General features: G+C 37.1%; 1 protein-coding gene across 4 annotated transcripts in view; it reads right to left on the bottom strand.

The window, feature by feature from the left end:
* Window positions 1-18,838, bottom strand: part of LOC127971009 (phospholipid-transporting ATPase IA) — a 122,174-nt gene that overhangs the window by 3,335 nt on the left and 100,001 nt on the right. For all 4 annotated transcript variants that reach the window (XM_052573748.1, XM_052573746.1, XM_052573745.1 and 1 more), the window contains 7 exons: window positions 16,634-16,712; window positions 14,091-14,152; window positions 13,708-13,764; window positions 12,538-12,645; window positions 3,780-3,868; window positions 2,155-2,247; window positions 1,789-1,880 (listed from right to left, as the gene is read on the bottom strand). In XM_052573748.1, the coding sequence (XP_052429708.1) occupies window positions 1,789-1,880; window positions 2,155-2,247; window positions 3,780-3,868; window positions 12,538-12,645; window positions 13,708-13,764; window positions 14,091-14,152; window positions 16,634-16,712 (580 nt within the window). The remainder of the gene's footprint in view (window positions 1-1,788; window positions 1,881-2,154; window positions 2,248-3,779; window positions 3,869-12,537; window positions 12,646-13,707; window positions 13,765-14,090; window positions 14,153-16,633; window positions 16,713-18,838) is intronic.

Genomic DNA, 18,838 nt, shown 5'->3' with positions numbered 1-18,838 from the left:
AAAGTGGTCTCAGAGGGGACCCGACTATGGCAGTGTGGGTGGGCTGGCTGGGACGATCGGGGTAGTCAATAGTAATTATCCTGGCAGACTATAAACTGATGCTGGCAGGAAATAAGCCACTGTGAGTGTTGTAATATCAGATTATTGATTCTACCTGGAAAAATCAACTACTCTGTCTTAAAGAAGAAGAAGAAATGCGGCTCATTACATCAAAAATACCTATTGAAGTCTACTAGAAAACAGGTCTGCTCCTTTGATTTGGACTCTAAGTCTATCAAATAGTTAATTCAATATTAAAGATCTGGCTCATACTGGCGCTATGGTCTCTACAGCACTGCACACTGGGGTTGGCCCTTTGATCCATGACTCACCTTATGTCTCAACCGACTCGACCTCTACCTGCTGGCCTGAGGGCGCACATGCAAGAGGCCGAGGAGGGCAATGCATGGTGGGAATGATAGCGGGACATTAAAATGATTAAATATGACTCTGCTTGTCAATCAAAACAGCAGCAGCACATGCACAGGTGGAGAATGGGAAGGACGTGATGGACAATGCAGGTTTAATTATGGTGTCAATATGTATTGTTTTTGTAAGGCAACTGCATTAATATTTAGTGATATGAGCTAAAGGGTAAGAATGCATATAACATCAGACTATCACTGAACGTCCCCCATCCTCACCTAAAAGCAAACACAAAAATAGAGCAAATAAAGAGAGGTAACAAACAGAAAATAAAAAGAAATGTAAATCTTAAACTATAAAGAAATGAAAAGACAATGGTTCTCAACTGGATATACTACAGGAGCCAGATTTAACACCTATTTCTTTTTTTTTAACACAAACGTACAAAAGAATGTTAAAAATGATATCCAAAATATAATTATAAATAAAAAATGTTCTAAAAAAATATGATTATTTAATAAAATACTGTTAATAAATTATGTAATTAAAAAAAACTAATTGGAATTTTAAATGGCTTTTAATTTTATAATGAATTTGTATGATTTTATAATAACTTTATTAATATTTTAAATATATATAATATTGATTTTTCCATCCTTAGCTGCATTTTGCATTTGTTTTCAGCATTGTTTTCGCCTACTGTTAGCAAACCTCCATCGGACCTGCAGCTCACCAGATGAAAACCACTGAAAGGAAGCACATGAAAAATGGAAGTGTAGTATAAAACAGCAAATCCAGGAAGGAAATGTTAGTCATTTGTTAAGATTGTGTGCATGTGTGTGTGTGTGTGTGAACTCTGTGGCTGTACATACTATGACCTCATGAATGAGCTTTAATAAGTCAATTTCGGACTGCGATATCCTCAACAAAATTCTCCAGATTTAACACGGAAGGCCAAGTTATTCCCTGATAAAACATGAGCTTCGAGTCCCCGTGCCCAAAAAACAGCTGCCTGAGAAGGAACCCTATGATTGGTGCCATCTCAGTCAAACTTGAGGTTTGTTAATGCAGCTGTTGCTTTCGAGTGATATTATGACTACATAAGCACCTATCTGCAGCTGTCAAGAACAACCATCCTCACCTAATTTTCATGGGTTTTGGTTCAGATTTGTACATCTGTGAGTGTCTGCAGTTGCACATCCATAAGCCCTTGCGTTTGAGAGTGAACCTGCATTTTGATGCTGCACATGGGGATGGTAGGGTGTGTGTGCATCAGTGATTCGGCATGAGTCTGTCTGTGATGGCTGCGCTGTGGAGAACATGTAGGTGTGTCTGCGTCCGTGTGCCTGTGGGTGGCGAAGCACATGTGTGTCGCTGACGTACGGAGTAGATTCTGCTGCATGGAGTCGGACCGGTACAGACTGACGGTGCTCTTCTTAAAGACGTTCTTCAGGAGCTGGGCTCTCTCGGTCAAACTACAGGGAAGGACACAAAGAGGAATAGTAATGAGACACAGACATCATTATGCACAAAATGTACAGCTCTTTTCTCGTCCTGCAGAAGAGCGACCGAATTAAAGACAAATTTCCTGCTGGACAGATGTGTCTCCAGTGAGAGGTTGAGGAGACAGAATGAGAGCGGGGCCGGGAGAGCAGCCAGTAGGATCGTTTACACTTGGAGGTGATCCCTGCTGATCCGCTGTTTTTGCTTGTTCTGTTTTATTATGAATTCACGAGGAACGGCCCTCACCTCTTCCCATGCACCACAGCTCCTGGATCTTTCGAAAGTGCCTCCAACTCCTGCACCTCATCAACCAGGGTCTTAAAGCAGACCTTTTTCATACTGAAACACAGGGGGTAAAAAGACAAACAAACAAACAAACAAACAAGTCAAAAGTCAAAACTATGACTAAACCCCTCAAGGTGGAAATAAAATGTATATAAGAATGCATGTAACTTCAGACTATCAATGCACATCGCATATTGTGCCCTCAAAAAAAATAAAAATGTTTGTTTAATAAAATGTGATAAATACATACAAAAGCAGGATTTTTTTTAAAGTTTTAGCTTACAGTTAAAAGAGTTTGTTACACAAAAGTAAACAAAAACTGTTACAATTTAGAAATATTTAAAATAATAATAATAATATATATGTATTTTTCCAAAACAAAATTAAATATTTAATACAAGTATTTTTTATTATTTATGTATTATGATTATTCTAATTTATAATTAAATAATTTGTTTTATTATTAGTTTTCAAAGTCTTCTGTCTGCTAAAAGTGAAGCCCCCCCACCACAAAAAAATATTATAATAAACGAATAAATAATTTAATAAATAAAAAAGCTGGATTTTTTGAAGTTATAACAAAAAGACTGTAATAACAATAATAATAAAAAATCCAAAAAGCTTAATGCATAGTATTTCATATATTATTTCTATATTATGATTATTATAATTTCATGAAATTATTATTTATTGTTTTATTATTGCAGTTTTCATTAAAAATAATTATAAAACATTTTGTCTCCCATGTATGCATGATTATTAACTATTTTCTGCATTACAGTATTTGGCTTTGTTATTCACTTTATTTAAACAATTCATTTAGATTTTTTTGGTTTCAGGTTTCTTGTTCAAACACAATCACATTATGTCAAACTGACTTGAAATGGTTATTCTTTGGCTTGACACAATGTTAATTTTGAGTAGCAGGATATTTAAGTAGCAGAAAAGGGAAATAAATGTTTTAAATTAAATTATTTTTATGCTTTTTTTTTTTTTTTTAGCAAGATGATCATTTAAGAATATTTTTAAATGTTTAATGTTCTGTTACGTTGCTATTTAAGTTTCTGTCACTTTGGTATCAAGCCTGTACTTTGGTAATAAAGACCTGCTAAAAAGATTTTATGCTGATTTAATTAAAAATGCAACTATAATGGGAGAGCTGGATGCAATCAATACCATCTTCAAACTGCCAAAATCTAACATCATATGTGTCAAGAAGATTTAACTTGCTATGCTACTGTAACACTTTGACTGAACTTCATTTAATCATGGAGTGGTTCCCCATGATGAAAACATGTTATTTGATACTTAATATACAATGAACTAAAGTGAACTGAGTAAACTCAACAAATTAGAAATGTCCAAATAACTTTATTCAATTGTATCCAAATCATTTGATTCAATTTTGTGGAACCACTCTCCATGATTGAATCATGTCCTGGCAAAAAGTTATTTTTTGAGTGTAGCATGCAATTTAAATTATACGTCAGTACTTTTAAAACCGTATACTTGACACAAACCTTTGGTGACCACATAGAAAGATAAGTTCAAGGTTTAATGGCTGCTACTGAAGAATCTCAACTTACACTTTGTAGGCCACATCAAACACCAGAGAGGTGATGGGAATGAAGATCAGACCCATCCAGAAGAGTCCTGAACTGAACATCATTTCTGCCTGGGAAACAGACACACACACACACACACGAGACAGAGAACCAAAGAGAAGAGTTTAGCTTTCAATCACCAATCTGACCAAAACTTGAAAGATGTAATCTAGTTAAGGGGGGCTGGGATGTGTCTCATCCTGGTACATTTTAAATGTGTGTGTGACAGATGAGAAGCCAGACAGACAAGAAGAGGTGAAATGAGAGACCGATGAGAGAGGCATTCTGCTGGAGTACAGATCCCAACTGTTAACTGCTAATGGTACTTCCCAGATCACCCCTTTAAAACCCTGACCCCAAATGATGACTCTGACCTATCAGAAAGCCCGCTTCACATGATACATGGGAGACAGTGGGGTAAAATGTCACCATATTCAAAAAACAAAAAGGTCTATCATTACACAGCTGTCTGTGTCTGTCAGAAACAAACACACAAAAATGACAAATATAGATAGGAGATCGACAGATATATAGATAGATAAAAATAAAAAGCACATTCTCCCCCATGTGTTTTTAAATGTGAAATGCATATGGAAAGTAAAGGAATATTAGCCACTGGAATCACTCCAGTGCCTTAAAAGTAAAAATGTAATTTTTCTGCCAAACTACTTCAACCTGGGCTGAGAAAAAGAAAAAGCTGTGAAGGCCATTATTTGTATCATATTTTAAAATGGATGAAATCAGGTATGCGTAAACAGCACTATCTGTTATCACAGCCAAGATTACTGGATGTTACCACCAATCACTCTTAGAAAGCACTGCATGGTACCAAGTGCAAAACTCAGACACATAAGTCTTCATTACTTTAATGAATCCGTTCATAACTGTAGTAGTTCATAAATTTTCTGCAATTCCAAATTGGAACAGAATAAACTTGTTATCTCAATATTTTCCACAACCAAAACAGACGATTCCTAAATGAGAGCCAAAGCAAGGCCAAAATCGGAACATCCATTTGCCAAAATACACTTAATTAAATAAACAAGCAGGGAATATATACATCTCTCTTGAACTGGGTGATATTTAGACAATCAGAAACAATCTCTCAGATAATTATTACAGTTAGTACTTTCAGTGCAAGATATCTTGATCGTAACAGTCACATCCAAAGTGAAGAGTGCCAAAGCCTGTGAGGAAGCGAGGAATTTGGAGTGAGACAGAAAGAGAAAAGAAGAGAGAAAAAGAGTAAAAGAAAGGGTGCTCTGTGGTTTAACAGGGTCTGATTCACAAGACGGAACAATCTAACGTGGGCTATTGGGGTGTGAGATGCAGTCGTCTGCGCTTATCCTGTTTGCTTTGGCCCAGCTGCGTTGAAAATACCTGTCATTAAATGTCAAAGAGCACCGATCCACCCTCTTGCAATGCCATTCAACATATGCTTGCACCACTTGTCTAAACTCTGTACTCGGAGACAAATCAACTTCCTGTAATGGAAACCAGTAAAGGCCCCAGCACAAAGCCGAGAGGCACACCTGCCTGAAGCAATCTACCAAAGGTTTCAGGTGTTCCCAAATTAGCTAATCTACTCACCATTAAAGGAAAATAGACTTTGATGTCTAACAAAACATCAGGGAGGCAGGAAGTCCCAAATGACTGGAAATCAAAATGGCTTCCTCCACCCTACTAATGTCATCTTTGACCCTGAATGAAACAAGTGTTCTGTATTGCCAAGTACAATTAGAGAAAATTGTACATTGGTGAGAAGATATTCATGGTGTGCTGGAATTCGACAGTCCTAGAGGTAACATGTAATTTTCACTTTGATAACGGCAGTTTAATCATTTTCATTGAGGCTAATGTATTGAACAATCAGACAGGACCAGAGAGGTTCAAATACATTAAGTATGAATAAATCTAGTGGTGGGAATGTTCAATTCGAGTCAATAATTAAAAAAGTACAATGTCAAACTTCATTAATATTTTCCTGCTAAGTTTTATGTTATAAATACTCTTAAAAATCAATAAACAGATTACTTTGCTATGAACTGTACAATTTCAAATTATAAAGTGAACATACAAACAGTGTTAAACTGCATGTTTTTTTTTTGTTTTTTTTTTACATTTCTATGGATAGTTCTCGTAAAACACAAATCTAGTTGGCTTTTGAAAGCATGCAGGCCATAGGTGTATTTTTACGTCATAATAATAAACCACTATGGCCTCGTCTCGACTGGAAATCAAGGGTGTCCGCATCCAATGTTTAGACAGGACATCGACTCACTCGGTCTCTGCTGGACACATTCTCCAACAAATATACACACACATTATGCAACTTTCCTGCTGGAAAAACCCATGTAAGCTAGTAGCCAGCCACCATGTTCCATAAACCAGATTAAACTGGTAGGACTTTGGATTTTTTTATGGTCCTAGATGGTATACCAATGTTCTACAAACACTATTAACATCTAAAGCAGATCTTTCTAGTTCGACGCCTCTCTCAGCCTTAAAAACATCATGCATGCAAATATATTAAGTATGCACATACTTAGAAAGGTAATTGTAAAAAGAAATGGCCACATACTGTACACAAAGCATCCCATCCTTTGTCATAAGCAATCAAAGCACTGAATGTGCTCTCCAGAGATGGCATGTGTGTGGTTTGAAGGGCTCTTCACTAAAGCTGAACTATAGTTACCACTGAATGGGGGGTTAAACGATCACATTACCTTATTGGATTTGGCCACATTGTACGTGTAACTTGGACAAAATCTGATGCTAAATGGAAATCTGACAAAAACAAACTCTATGTAAGCACACACTCTAAACCACAATAAGTTGACACATACACAAACCTTCATGCACAAACCATAATTAATCAAAATGACTATATTGCTCTGTCAGAAGCACACACTAACGGACCATTTAAAATCTTCAATCAGGTCTTTCAAAACCTGAAAGCAAACGTTGACAGATTCTATTAGCGCTTAAACCATGCAAACTGAGTCTGAGTGTTTATCATTCAATCCCACGTGGTAACTTCCTCTGGTGATTGACAGGATGGATTAACTATGCCTGGGTGCACTAATCAGCAGTGCTGTGAAACAGCAGAGTTGGGCTGCTCATGCCTGCCAGTGATAATGTTGGCCCAAGAATGTTAATACCATCCATTGTGATGGTAAATATGAGATGAGAACAATTCAGACATGGTCATTCACCCTCGGCCTGGCCCTTTGGCTTTAGGAACTACATACTAATGCCTGAGCCAAGCCGACTTTATCCACGTTCACACACACACACAAAGTCATGTACAAGAAGAATAAAGAATGTTTTTGCCTTTTTTCCCCAAAAACTAAATATTCCACTTGCAATTAATTCAAATATGCTTTTATTATAAGCCAAGCCAGTCACTCAAACAGTCTAATGTCAACTTGTGTATATAAACAACCTAATTGTAAACGTTCTATCAAAGGTCCTCTAGTCAGTTTGTGGTTTGAATGTGTAGAGCATAGTGATTCAAAGTCCCAGTAGACCAGATACAGCTGGAGTCCGATCTAATGCCCGTTGTTTTTGAGAGAAAAATAGGAAAAGAAAAAAAAGCAAGAGAGACATCCAATTCCAATAGGGCTTGCAAAAACAGCAATTCTCAGTTTGTCTCAAGGCATGGGGAATGGAGGTATTCACAAGGCCTTCGAGTGTCCAGTATGGAAAACACACACACTCTAATATCCCATCATCCCCATGTTCCACTCTTAGCATGGAATATCTCCATGGACTGAGGGAAATTTAGGAAAGACTATCTGAAAACAAAGAACTCAAATAAACGAACATTGGCATTCATTCTGAGTTTGTAGAAAATTAGTCACTTGGTTGGACGAAAAACATATTCAGAGCACATTACACACTAATGTACTGGAAAATATTACTTTAAAACATTCCAAACTTCATCTTCATCTCTCATACCGTGAGGAACAGAGGCTGCTCAGGTTTTACTGATTTCTGGAGTTACAAGTCAAATCTCCATGACTGGTAAGACAAATACCTTTAGTACTCAAAGTGCCACAAATAGTGCAAATTTCAAAGAAACAAACCAACCATATTTTTTATAGAAAATGGTCCAAAAGCTTGAGACAACACTGAAAATCTGGAATTCAAAATCAGATAAAAAAATAGCTACTTCCAGGACATATTTGGGATAATATTTTACATTGTGATCTATTTCTAGGTCACTAATCAAATCAGCAAATAAGTGGCATTGACCATGTGACTCCTATGATCAGATGGTTAGATGTGCTTGATTCCATTTGGAACATTCCAATTTATGATCATCAGGTTTTACACATACTTGTGGAAATGATGCAGCTAAAGAGCTGCTGCCAATAAAGCAAAATAGGTATAAACCAAATACTTACATTCTGAAGTAGTTTTTTCACTTAATTTTTTTTAACCCAGATTTTTAGCTGATAAAATAATTTGAAATGAAAATGCAATTAGATGATTACTTTTAGAATAAAAATAATCGAATCTGAAAAAAAGTATTATATCCTAATATATTTTGTTACTATAATATAAACCGTAGCTTTTCACCAGATTTTAAGCAGCACTGTATACATTACAATATAATGAACTAAGATATTTGACTAAGATGTCAGACAGGAATTGCCTGACAGGTTCGGTTTTAAAAAAAAGTTTGAAACAGAGCAGACACACACACACACACACACACACAGAGTTTCCAGTATGCAGTGTTACAAGAGCAGCAGGCTGTAGTTTTATCTGCTGATAGAGAGAGTGAGGCTCTAAAGGTGAAATCTTGTACATCAAAGAGAGTGGAACAAGATGAATGGTCTGTCTCACACAGATACCAGGTGCACTTGAATAAAACAGACCTGTCTGTTGCATTCAATGGAAGAATGGAGAGGAATGCACCACAGAACACTTTCAATGCAGCTACAGCTAACCTTTACATCACACCACTGACATCTAAAAGATCTTTTTTGCATTGCTGTAGCCCTTGTTTTATTCACAGTGACTTTCTTTAGTGTTATCTAAATGCTACATGCCTTTGGATGCAATATGTGATGTGTGTCTGTTCAAAGGTGCATTCATGACATGACTGGCTGAATGTGTGTGTCTTTAAACAGGTGTGTGAGATGAGGGGGGCTTTGTAATGGCAGGTGAGGTGATAGTTGGGTAATCGGCAGGCTCTTGATGTCAAGCACAGAATCTCAAGTTGCCTTGAGTGTGACATGGTGTGACAAGACTGTCTGAACTAGTGCAGTAGATGACTAGATCAAAACTATATTGTTAACGTTCATTATTTGACAGTGCATAGCAATTCAACATTACTAATTGAGAAGTTGTTATAAAAAAAGTAGCTGACTAGTCAATGAGTCAATGTTTAGCTTATGTAAATTACTATAGAGTGAATCCCGCACATGTGAGATGATGCCAATGATGTCCTGAATGGTGCAAGAAAACAGATGTTGTCATGGTTTCTGTCAGCCTCTGGGCAGCCCATAGTTTATTCAAGTTTTCAAGGTTTTTAGAGCAGTTCAGACCATCTCAAAGGTCTGTGATTTTATTCTTTATGAACTTTATAAACCTAGGGTTCACGGTTTCAAATTTGCATGACACTACAAATAAAAAAAATTGCTGTCACAGGTTACCATTTAAAACTACACCATACAGCTGCACGAGGACGTGAAAAAAAATTATTTTGGAACGTAATTATGTAATTCATAACTAGTCGACACAGGCCCTAAAACTAAAGCAATCAACTAGTAGTTGTTTCTGAGAATTGTTCACGGAGTAAAAACTTGCATATTTAACATTTCTCAGTACTCCAAACCATTTGGCAATACAATTTTACAAACAATGGAATTTACAATTCAAGTTCCTTTACTCAGCTTTCTAATGAACTACACATTTTCAATCAGCAAGGATGCAAGTGACAATAGAGACATTTACAAAGTAACAAAATAATTACATTTCAATTAAATAATGTTCTTATTAAATTTCTATTCACCAAAGAATCCTGAATTAAAAAAAAAAAATAGAAAAAATTCTGAAAAAAACAAAAGAACTGGTAATAATAAGAAATGTTTCTTTAGCACCAAATCAGTATATTAGAATGATTTCCGAAGAATCATGTGACACTAAAGAATAAAGTAAGGACTGCTGAAAATTCAGCTTTCCCATCACAGGAATAAATAACAATTACATGTTTTGATCAAATAAATAAAACCCAGATGACCATAAGAGACTTCTTTCCAAAACATTATAAAATCTTATCAATGATTAAAATATCCATCTGTAATTTCACAGTACTCCAAGGCACTTCAAAATAATACCTACCATGCTATTCTTCTGAAGTGCTTTGGAGTACCGTGAAAATGTCAAAATAATGATGCATTGTGTGATATGTAAGAGTGACAATTCAACTAAATAGATTTAATGGTGTGGCATGTCTTTTAACTTTTTCCATCATAATCGTTTTCTCCTTTCTCGGCCCTTCAGGCAGCTGTGGCAGCAGCCAGAGATTGGTGTGAGGTGGCCCAGAGTTCAGGTGTGTTCAGGTGGGCTCTCTCAGGTGTCCCCCGCGCTCTGATGTAGTGCCGTTGCTATGGTTCCCCTCAGCATTGGGTTACCCTGAGCCTCTGGGGTCTGATCTACTCTACTACCCTACATGTAGAGGGGAAGAGCTGATAAAAGAGCCCACTTGACTGGCCATTCAGGACGGGTGTGCAGGACACACATGAGATAAAGAGGCTACTGTTACACAACGCCAGATGCTGGGATAAAAAACTTGGATGCTTTTGAGAGTATTTAGTCAACGCCAACAATGTGTGCGAACAGAGCGTTCTCATATTGATGCTCAGACATTATATAAATAAATAGCAAAACAGCAAGCACACATTAACTTTTATTATATCATTGATTAAAACCATACCAAACCATTATAAACACACAATTATTCTATCTGGACTCCAGAACATCTGAACTCTCACACAAGCAGTTGCAGACGTTTTTAAATCGCACTTCTTCACAGGTGACACAAATAGGGCCTATTAGGCCCCATTAGGAGATTATGAGGTGAGAAAAGAGCAGAGACCTGTGGTGCCCCAAGGCCTCATGGAGGTGTAGAGTTTCCAGTCCACTGCTCACCCTAATGAACACACACAGACTCTTAATGCTCAGATTATGGGATAGATAGTGTAAAGCCCCAGGCGAAAAAAAAGGGTGGTCTGTGCATGTGTTATATCACCTGACACATCCAGAGCCCCAGGGATAAGAATCGTTAGTGTGTGTTTTTAGCTATATATAGTTTAAAGACAAATTTGATTTATAAAGCTAGTTAAAAAGTTTATTAATTCCAAAATTATTAAGACTAAGCAATGTCTTATGCTCTGCAAGGCTAATTTTATTTAATCAAAAACACTGAAAGATAGTAATTTGCTAAATATTATTACAATTGACAGTATGACACCATGTTCTAACATGGCCTAATTTGGCGCAAAAAATCGGTTTCTAATTCCAGAACGTCGGGGCTGGAACAACAGCAAACAAGCTACCGTATTTTCCGGACTATAAGTCACACTTTTTTTCATAGTTGGATGGTCCTGCAACTTATAGTCAGGTGCGACTTATTTATCAAAATTAATTTGACATGAACCAGGAGAAAACATTACTGTCTACACTCACGAGAGGGCGCTCTATACTGCTCAGTGCTCCTGTAGGCTACACTGAAAAAAATAGAGCGCCCTCTCGCGGTTGTAGACGGTAATGTTTTCTCTTGGTTTTTGGTTCTAAATAAATGTGACTTATAGTCCAGTGCGACTTATAAATGTTTTTTTTCCTCGTCATGACGTATTTTTGGACTGATGCGACTTATACTCAGGTGCGACTTATAGTCCAAAAAATACGGTATATGATATTTATAATCTCAGGTACTGATTGTGTGCTTTATTCAAAGTTAAACATATACAACAGATACAGCAGTTTACCTCAGATCTCGCAAATAAATAAAGCAAAGATGTACATTAAAACTGTGAACTCACTACGAAAAAACAAGCGTATGCCATGGAATCTTGTTGCGTTGCATGTAGTTAGGACACAGTGTAAGAGCAACTTTCTATTTAAATAGGTTTTCAAATGTCATTTATTCCTGGGATGCAAAGCTGAAGTTTCAGCAGCCATTACTCTAGTGTTAGTGTCATCAACAATCACACTGCAGCAGAATATGGTATACTCGAGAGTTACGCTGTGCTACACTTGTCCAGCGTTTGCATGTTTGTAATAGTTAGTGCATGATAACAAATGTGACAAATTCTCCATTCTCACTTTGTGTCAAATGTGGCAATGCTCCATAGATTTATGAATGTTTTTACTTTAGTTACTGACGCTACAGTTACAGGTGATAGACACAAACAGAATGATCTTGACTCCTTTTGCACATTCATACAGTATTTGAGCTGCTAAGCTCCTATGTGAATAAGACGCTTTAAGGCCTGCAAGTAAATGTGGCTGTCAAAATCTCAAACACTGAGTGTGTGTACACAGACTAACATGCAGATTTAGTGCTCAAATTATTATGTTGAAAACTGCTGTGCAGCTTATATTTTTGTAACATTAGAATGTCATTGCTGTCACTTCTGATCAATTAAAAAAAACTGCAAAAAACGATATGTAAATAAGCAAAACTTTGTTGTTACCCAAAACTTGTTTGTACTGTATGTCTTACCTCTCCTGACATATCCGGGGCCAGAGGAATCAGAGGCCATAGTGAGGAGTAGATGCCAAAGAAGACTACCCACAATCCAATGCTGCCCCAGATGGCAATGTGGCTGAACTATAAGACAGAAAAGATTAGAGAAAACACACAGTGAGTTCATTTTGCTGATAATACTGGCAGCCTGACACACAAACAGCACAAAACCCTCATCTGAAAGACGTATTATAATTTTAGACTAGTGACATTCATAACAACAACCCTTAACACACATGAATTTTACATGAACACATGCTAAATCACAAGTGTGCACATATGGAAGCATGTTACACCCATGTGTTTTTGTTTAATCACATGATCATCAAGCATTTGAGGCTTGAAATTTGCACATGTGAAACATTGAAACCACATGTGAACGTTCCAAAACCACACGAACATCAAAAATTGTGGAAATTACACTTGCAAAATACAGTGCAGTGAAAAAGACTGAATATTTTAAATGCATGTGAAATTTTACTATGGCGTAAGTATATACAGTAGCATATATTCACACTAACAGTCAAATGTTTGGAATAATTAAGATTTTTACTGTTGTGAGAAAGTTTCTTGCTCACCAAGGCTGCACTTATTTGATTAAAAATACAGTAACAGTGTGAAATATTATTTCAGTTTAAAAGAACTGTTTCCTGTTTGAATATATTTCAAAATGTCATTTATATATGTGATGGCAAGGTTTAAATTATTACATTTAAAAATTCAAACTTCAAAGAAAAAAAACAGTTCTTTTAAATGTATTACTATTCTTACTGCATTATGATTTAAATTACACTGACATAAAAAAGTGTTTATCACATTTTAAATGCTGAGCGTTTGCCTTGCAATCACCATAATAGTAATGCAATTTCTAATAGTAATAAAATGTAAGCAACAGTTCACTATAATTGCATATGTGAATAAGTGCTTTGATAAGTGATGCAACCATGACATCATCTTTGAATGCTCTGAACTTTTCCATGACATCAGTGGCAAAAGAAAAGGGTAAGTGAGAGGAGTGAGAGTGAGAGGGGGTGGAGGAGCTTGTTTCTACTGATAGAAGGACAATAAAGTCAAAGGAAATGGGAGGACACAGTGAAATGGAAGAGAAAAGAGATAGAAGGATGGAAAGAGTCATCCAACACTCACCATGGTCCAGGACGACGTCTCCAGCCCAGCCTTCAGACACACCGTGATCACCACAAACTGTGAGAGAGACAGGTTCTTATCTGAGGTCACATGTACACATAAACAGATTAGATTGTACAGACGTATGATCTAATGAGAGACAGTCGGCAGACAGGAACCTCCAAACAGATTCTGTTTGAAGTACACTTTGAAATAGAGCAGGTCAGCTTCATTTTCATTTCAGTGCTTAAAAAGTTGGCAAAAAAAAGGAAGCGAAAACCCTCAGTGAGGCCAGACTCGGCACAGAAGGAACATTTCACAGCAGGACAGCCGGGACAAAGTGTCAGGCGACGGGGAGGACACAGAGATGCTTTGTGAGGATCTGAGGGCCCGAATGCACTTACTGTATAAACCATGTTTCCTAAGAGGAGATAGTCTGGTGTCTTTCCGTTTCCAAAGACAGTATCTGAGAGGAGAATCAACAAGAAGGCTTTTAGAGTGAAGGATCACATGCTAACACACGCATTTCCATGCAAACACAGGTCAGTGGGACGGTTGTAGAAACTCCATTAAGATGTTCAACTCAAGAGGGATCAAATGCTCAAATTAAACAGACAAGACTACCAGAAATGTACTGTTTACATACATGATGGCAAAATGCTGTCTCACTGAACAAATGACCATTTAGACAACTTAATATGCTTTTGACTCGGGAAATACATTTAAATTCAGGATATTTAACATCCGCAACTTTGATTTTGTTTTTATTAGAGGGACAAAATTAGGTATTATATCGAACAGGGCTGTTTTCAAAGTAAAGAATGTTTTAAAATTTCTCTAGGATGTCCTGTTAGGGACAGAGCCATGGCTTAGTGGAGCTGTGGTGCTCAGGTGGGTTATGCAAGTTTGAATCTGACCTCTTTACGGATTTCTACCTTTTCTGCCTATTTGGCCCTATGGGCCAAAAAACCTTTTATGCCTGTTTAATCTGAGCGAATAAGCTTGTAATGAACTTATTCTCCTCTTATGTCACACCTGTGCTCCAACAGTCATGTGAATAAAAGGTAACAGTGGGTGTAAAAGGAGCTGCTGACAGCTGTACAGAGAGGTTTGGAAAAGAGATCTCCCCAAATCATTAATGATTAATTGACCGTTGAGACAATCTGGGTTTTCTTGACTTTTCAGGATGATAGTTATTGGCTTGTGCTAATTGCTTCAGCAAACATCTCTGATTAAATAGTACAAGTTTTGGCTTAAAATCTGGGAAAGCCACATACAAAAGTGCACACATGGCAGTGTGGTTTAGAGAAGGGGGATGAGTCATTCTCTGATTGTAAGTGAGAGCGGATGATCCAAAACCATCAGCGCTCTGGCACGGCGAAACACAACTGACACCACATGTGGATCAGGAAGGTATGTGTGTGTGTGTGTGTGTGGTGCTGACAGGCTGTCAGTCAGAGAGAGTCTCCAGTGCTTTGTTTAAAAAGCAGGTCTGATTCTGACTGTGTGGTCCTGCAGTCAGCCAAATATTTGTGCCGACACACACACACATGCTTGACACACTCTTTTGTAGATGCTTACACTTACGAATACATGTAAAGAGCAACTTCTAGACCACAGAGCAATTGGTTAAACTATACCAAAATGTTAACCTAAGAATGAAAATTGTATAATTATTTAGTGTCAAGCTACAAAAAACACCATGGAAGTATAGATATGTTGATAGGTTTGCGTAAGGAAAAGCCTAAAATTTAAGTTGTTATTGACCAAAATTTGTTTCCAAATTTATTGACCAAAAAAAAGTTATTTGTGAATCATTTTGAGCTCAGTCTTTATTAATCAGTGGATCACACTCATAAAACTTGTATGAATGATTAATTCATAAAGATTTAACTCACTAAATCCAAATAATACATTTAAAAAGATCAGTGAAAGATTATCAGTGAAACATTAAATTCAATATAAATTAAAATGAGGCCCTTTTCGTCAGACAAAGAAATTATATGGGCCCTATTTTAATGATCTAAACGCAAAGTGTAAAGCGCACGGAGCAGGTTCACTCACGGCGTGTCCAAATCCACTTTTGCTATTTTAAAGATAGAAAAACGTTTGCCGCACCCTGGCGCATGGTCTAAATGGGTTGTCCCTATTCTCTTAATGAGTAATGGGTGATTTTTGGGCGTAACGTGCGATAAACCAATCAGAGTCTCATCTTCCATTCCCTTTAAGAGCCAGTTGCGCTCGTGCCATGACGGATTTGCTATTTACACGGCGGAATTTGGCAAGCAAAGACAGAACGTGTCTCCGAGAGGAAACGGAGCTGTTCATATGCGAGCAAATAGATAAACCTAATTCTGATACATGCGATGACTATCCATTATGACAGGTAGGCATTTATATATATAAATGGCGAACGGCCCCGGACTGAAACTAACAAACACATTTGCGCTGCGCCTTGTATCGCATTGCACTGGTTGTATTATAGGGCCCTATGACTTAAGACTTCGTACATACAGTACGTTGTACAGATTTTTTTTTATGCTTTTATGGTGCTACTGTATATGTTCTGAAGCTCAACAGTCACAGTCCTCATTCACTTTCATTCCAGTATATTAAAATTAAAAAGGATATTTTTCAAAACTACTGCTTTTGTTTTTAATGGAAGGAAGTAATATAAGATTGCAACGGCATGATAAATGACAATTTTCACTTTTGCATGAACTATTGCTTTAAATGAGTATGTGGGAATGGAGAAAAGGAGAGAAGGTGTGTGCACGTGTGTGTATAAGAGTGAGTGGTCTTCAGATATTCATGGTGGCCAATGAGAAGCAATTAAGCTAAAACGCGAGCAGACCCGTCTGTCAATATGACACACACTGACCTTAAAATACAAACAAAAAAAAACTAAATGCAGTGTGAGAGAGAGAGCGTGTGTATGTGATCTTACCGTGCTGGAAAGCCTTGAGGGGAAACCAGAAGAGGATGACTGAGTGAAACAGGCCGTTCAGACAATGAGCCCAGAAGACCTGCAGGAGAGTGGAGAAGGGGGGAGGAAAAAAGAGAGGCATGAGAAAGACAGTGGCCACCTTAACCCTGCCAGTGACCCCTGAACCCCAGGCCTTTGTGCTTTCTCAGCGCTAGGCTAAGTGGAAGGTTTGTCAGGCCTCCCTGCTCAATGGCCACCCCGCTGACAGACACTTTGTATATCCTGTGAGTGAGGAGGGGAGGCGCGCCAACTATATGAGAGATGTCAGTAAGCAGTGTTTTTCCGCCATCTCTTCTCTTTTCCCTGCAGTTAGTTGCCTCATCGAATTTCCCCAATCGTTCCTTTGTGAGTTGTGAAAAAACCCCAAATCCTTCATGGATACTTTTAGTACAAATACAGACAAGTTTAAGAAATTAAGATGTATGAGTCTGTCGCTACAGTGCATGGTTATTTGGGAGCATGGAAAAACTATCGCTTACACAGGTACGGCATAAAGTCTTTGAGTGTCTGTGACTGTATACATGGGCATGTGGACTTTGGATGTGCCATTTAAACAAATATCCTCCTCCAAAACCGCCTTGTTTTGAATTTACATTATGCACGGACATGGCCAATCAAAACACTAATGGGCGATGTAGCATGAAACAGCCGTGAAATGAAATCAGGCCCGTCACAGGTCCAGTTTCCAATCTCCGCTTCTTTTTTTTTTTTTTGGTGTTGCTCTTTTCACCTCTGTAAAGTCTAAGACTGTTCACTGCCCACAGACACAACAGATTATTTCCATATTTATAAGTAAAACAGCATAATATTTGTGCTGAGAGGCAGTCAACAGTATTAAAAAGTCATTTTTTTTATTAATTCACTAAAATAAATAAACACAAATTTCTCCATATGAACAAAAAGTCTTGTTAGAATGAACCATATTTGTAGTATCTGCTAGAGAGGTCCATTTTGTGAATGAATAATTCTTTTGAACTGGTTATTTCTAAGGAGTCATTCAATTCAAAAGGATTCACAAAGTGCTTAAAGGAATAGATTCCAGAAATGCATCTGTCAGCTTCTAAGGTATTTTCTCACAAAAACGGTTTTATTTCTATCAATAACGATTTAATTGCAATAAATTTATACAACAGTTTAATGTGAGGAAAAATACTTAATTTTTTTAAATCCAATTATCAACAAAAATATATATTTTTTAAATTACTGTAAGTAAGAAGCAGTGTTCCATAAAAACTGTATTTTAAAACAAATGTTAAAGGAACCCTTACAAGTCATGCAAATTAATAAATGTTTTCTATTTTAATATATTTTTAAAATGTAATTCATTCCCATTATTGCAAAACTGGAACCGAAACACTCCAGTTTTGCAACTGTTTCCCTTTTGATTAATTTAAATCATATTACCTGGATAAATACATTTTAAATGTATAAAATAAAATAAATCTTACAAACCCAAAAATGAATTACTTTGCAATGCTAGCATCTGACAAAAAGGACTAGAATCTATCCATCTTTTTCCTACGGCCCTTGACGCTTTTCCCAAATTATGAGAATAACTTCTGTTTACAACAGTCAGCAAAAGATTCACTCTATGAACGCAATAATAAGCATTTTCAAAAACCGGGTATTATGAGGTGACATTATTTTACTCACCCTTCAACCATCGACCATTAAAAGGAAATGTATAAATGTGTAAAAGCATTAAATTACTTTCAACATACCAGGAATAAATCCTAAAGATCCTGCTTCTATCCGCAGCAATATTACAGATGAGTTGGATATGTACAGCTGATTCAGTCAAAATGACGGATAAGGATTATTTGTAGCACAATCTTATGATTTGAAATTATTTGTTGCAGTCTTTTTGAGAGGACCTTCCCCAAAACAATAAGCAGTAGGTTCATTAGGAAAAAGGTGGATAAACGATCCTCAATCTTTAAATGTTGAAACACTCATCTTAAGTTTTTCCAAACCCAACCAAGTGACAGCTCTGAAATCTCTCGAGGGGGATGGGATGCAGAGAAATGAGAGGAGAATGAGAGAGTGGGAGAAAAGAGGGATACCCTGAGATTGTCTTGTTCTGTGTTGTTTCACAGGGGCCCTGTGTGACCTCTGGGCATCTCTGCCCTGACCCTCTCACCTCTGCTATCAGCGAAGCAAAACAAA

The sequence above is a fragment of the Carassius gibelio genome, chromosome B14 (assembly GCF_023724105.1).
Source record: "Carassius gibelio isolate Cgi1373 ecotype wild population from Czech Republic chromosome B14, carGib1.2-hapl.c, whole genome shotgun sequence".
NCBI lineage: Eukaryota > Metazoa > Chordata > Actinopteri > Cypriniformes > Cyprinidae > Carassius > Carassius gibelio.
The sequence above is the reverse complement of the archived record's forward strand: the minus strand, read 5'-3'. Positions and strand labels throughout refer to the sequence as shown.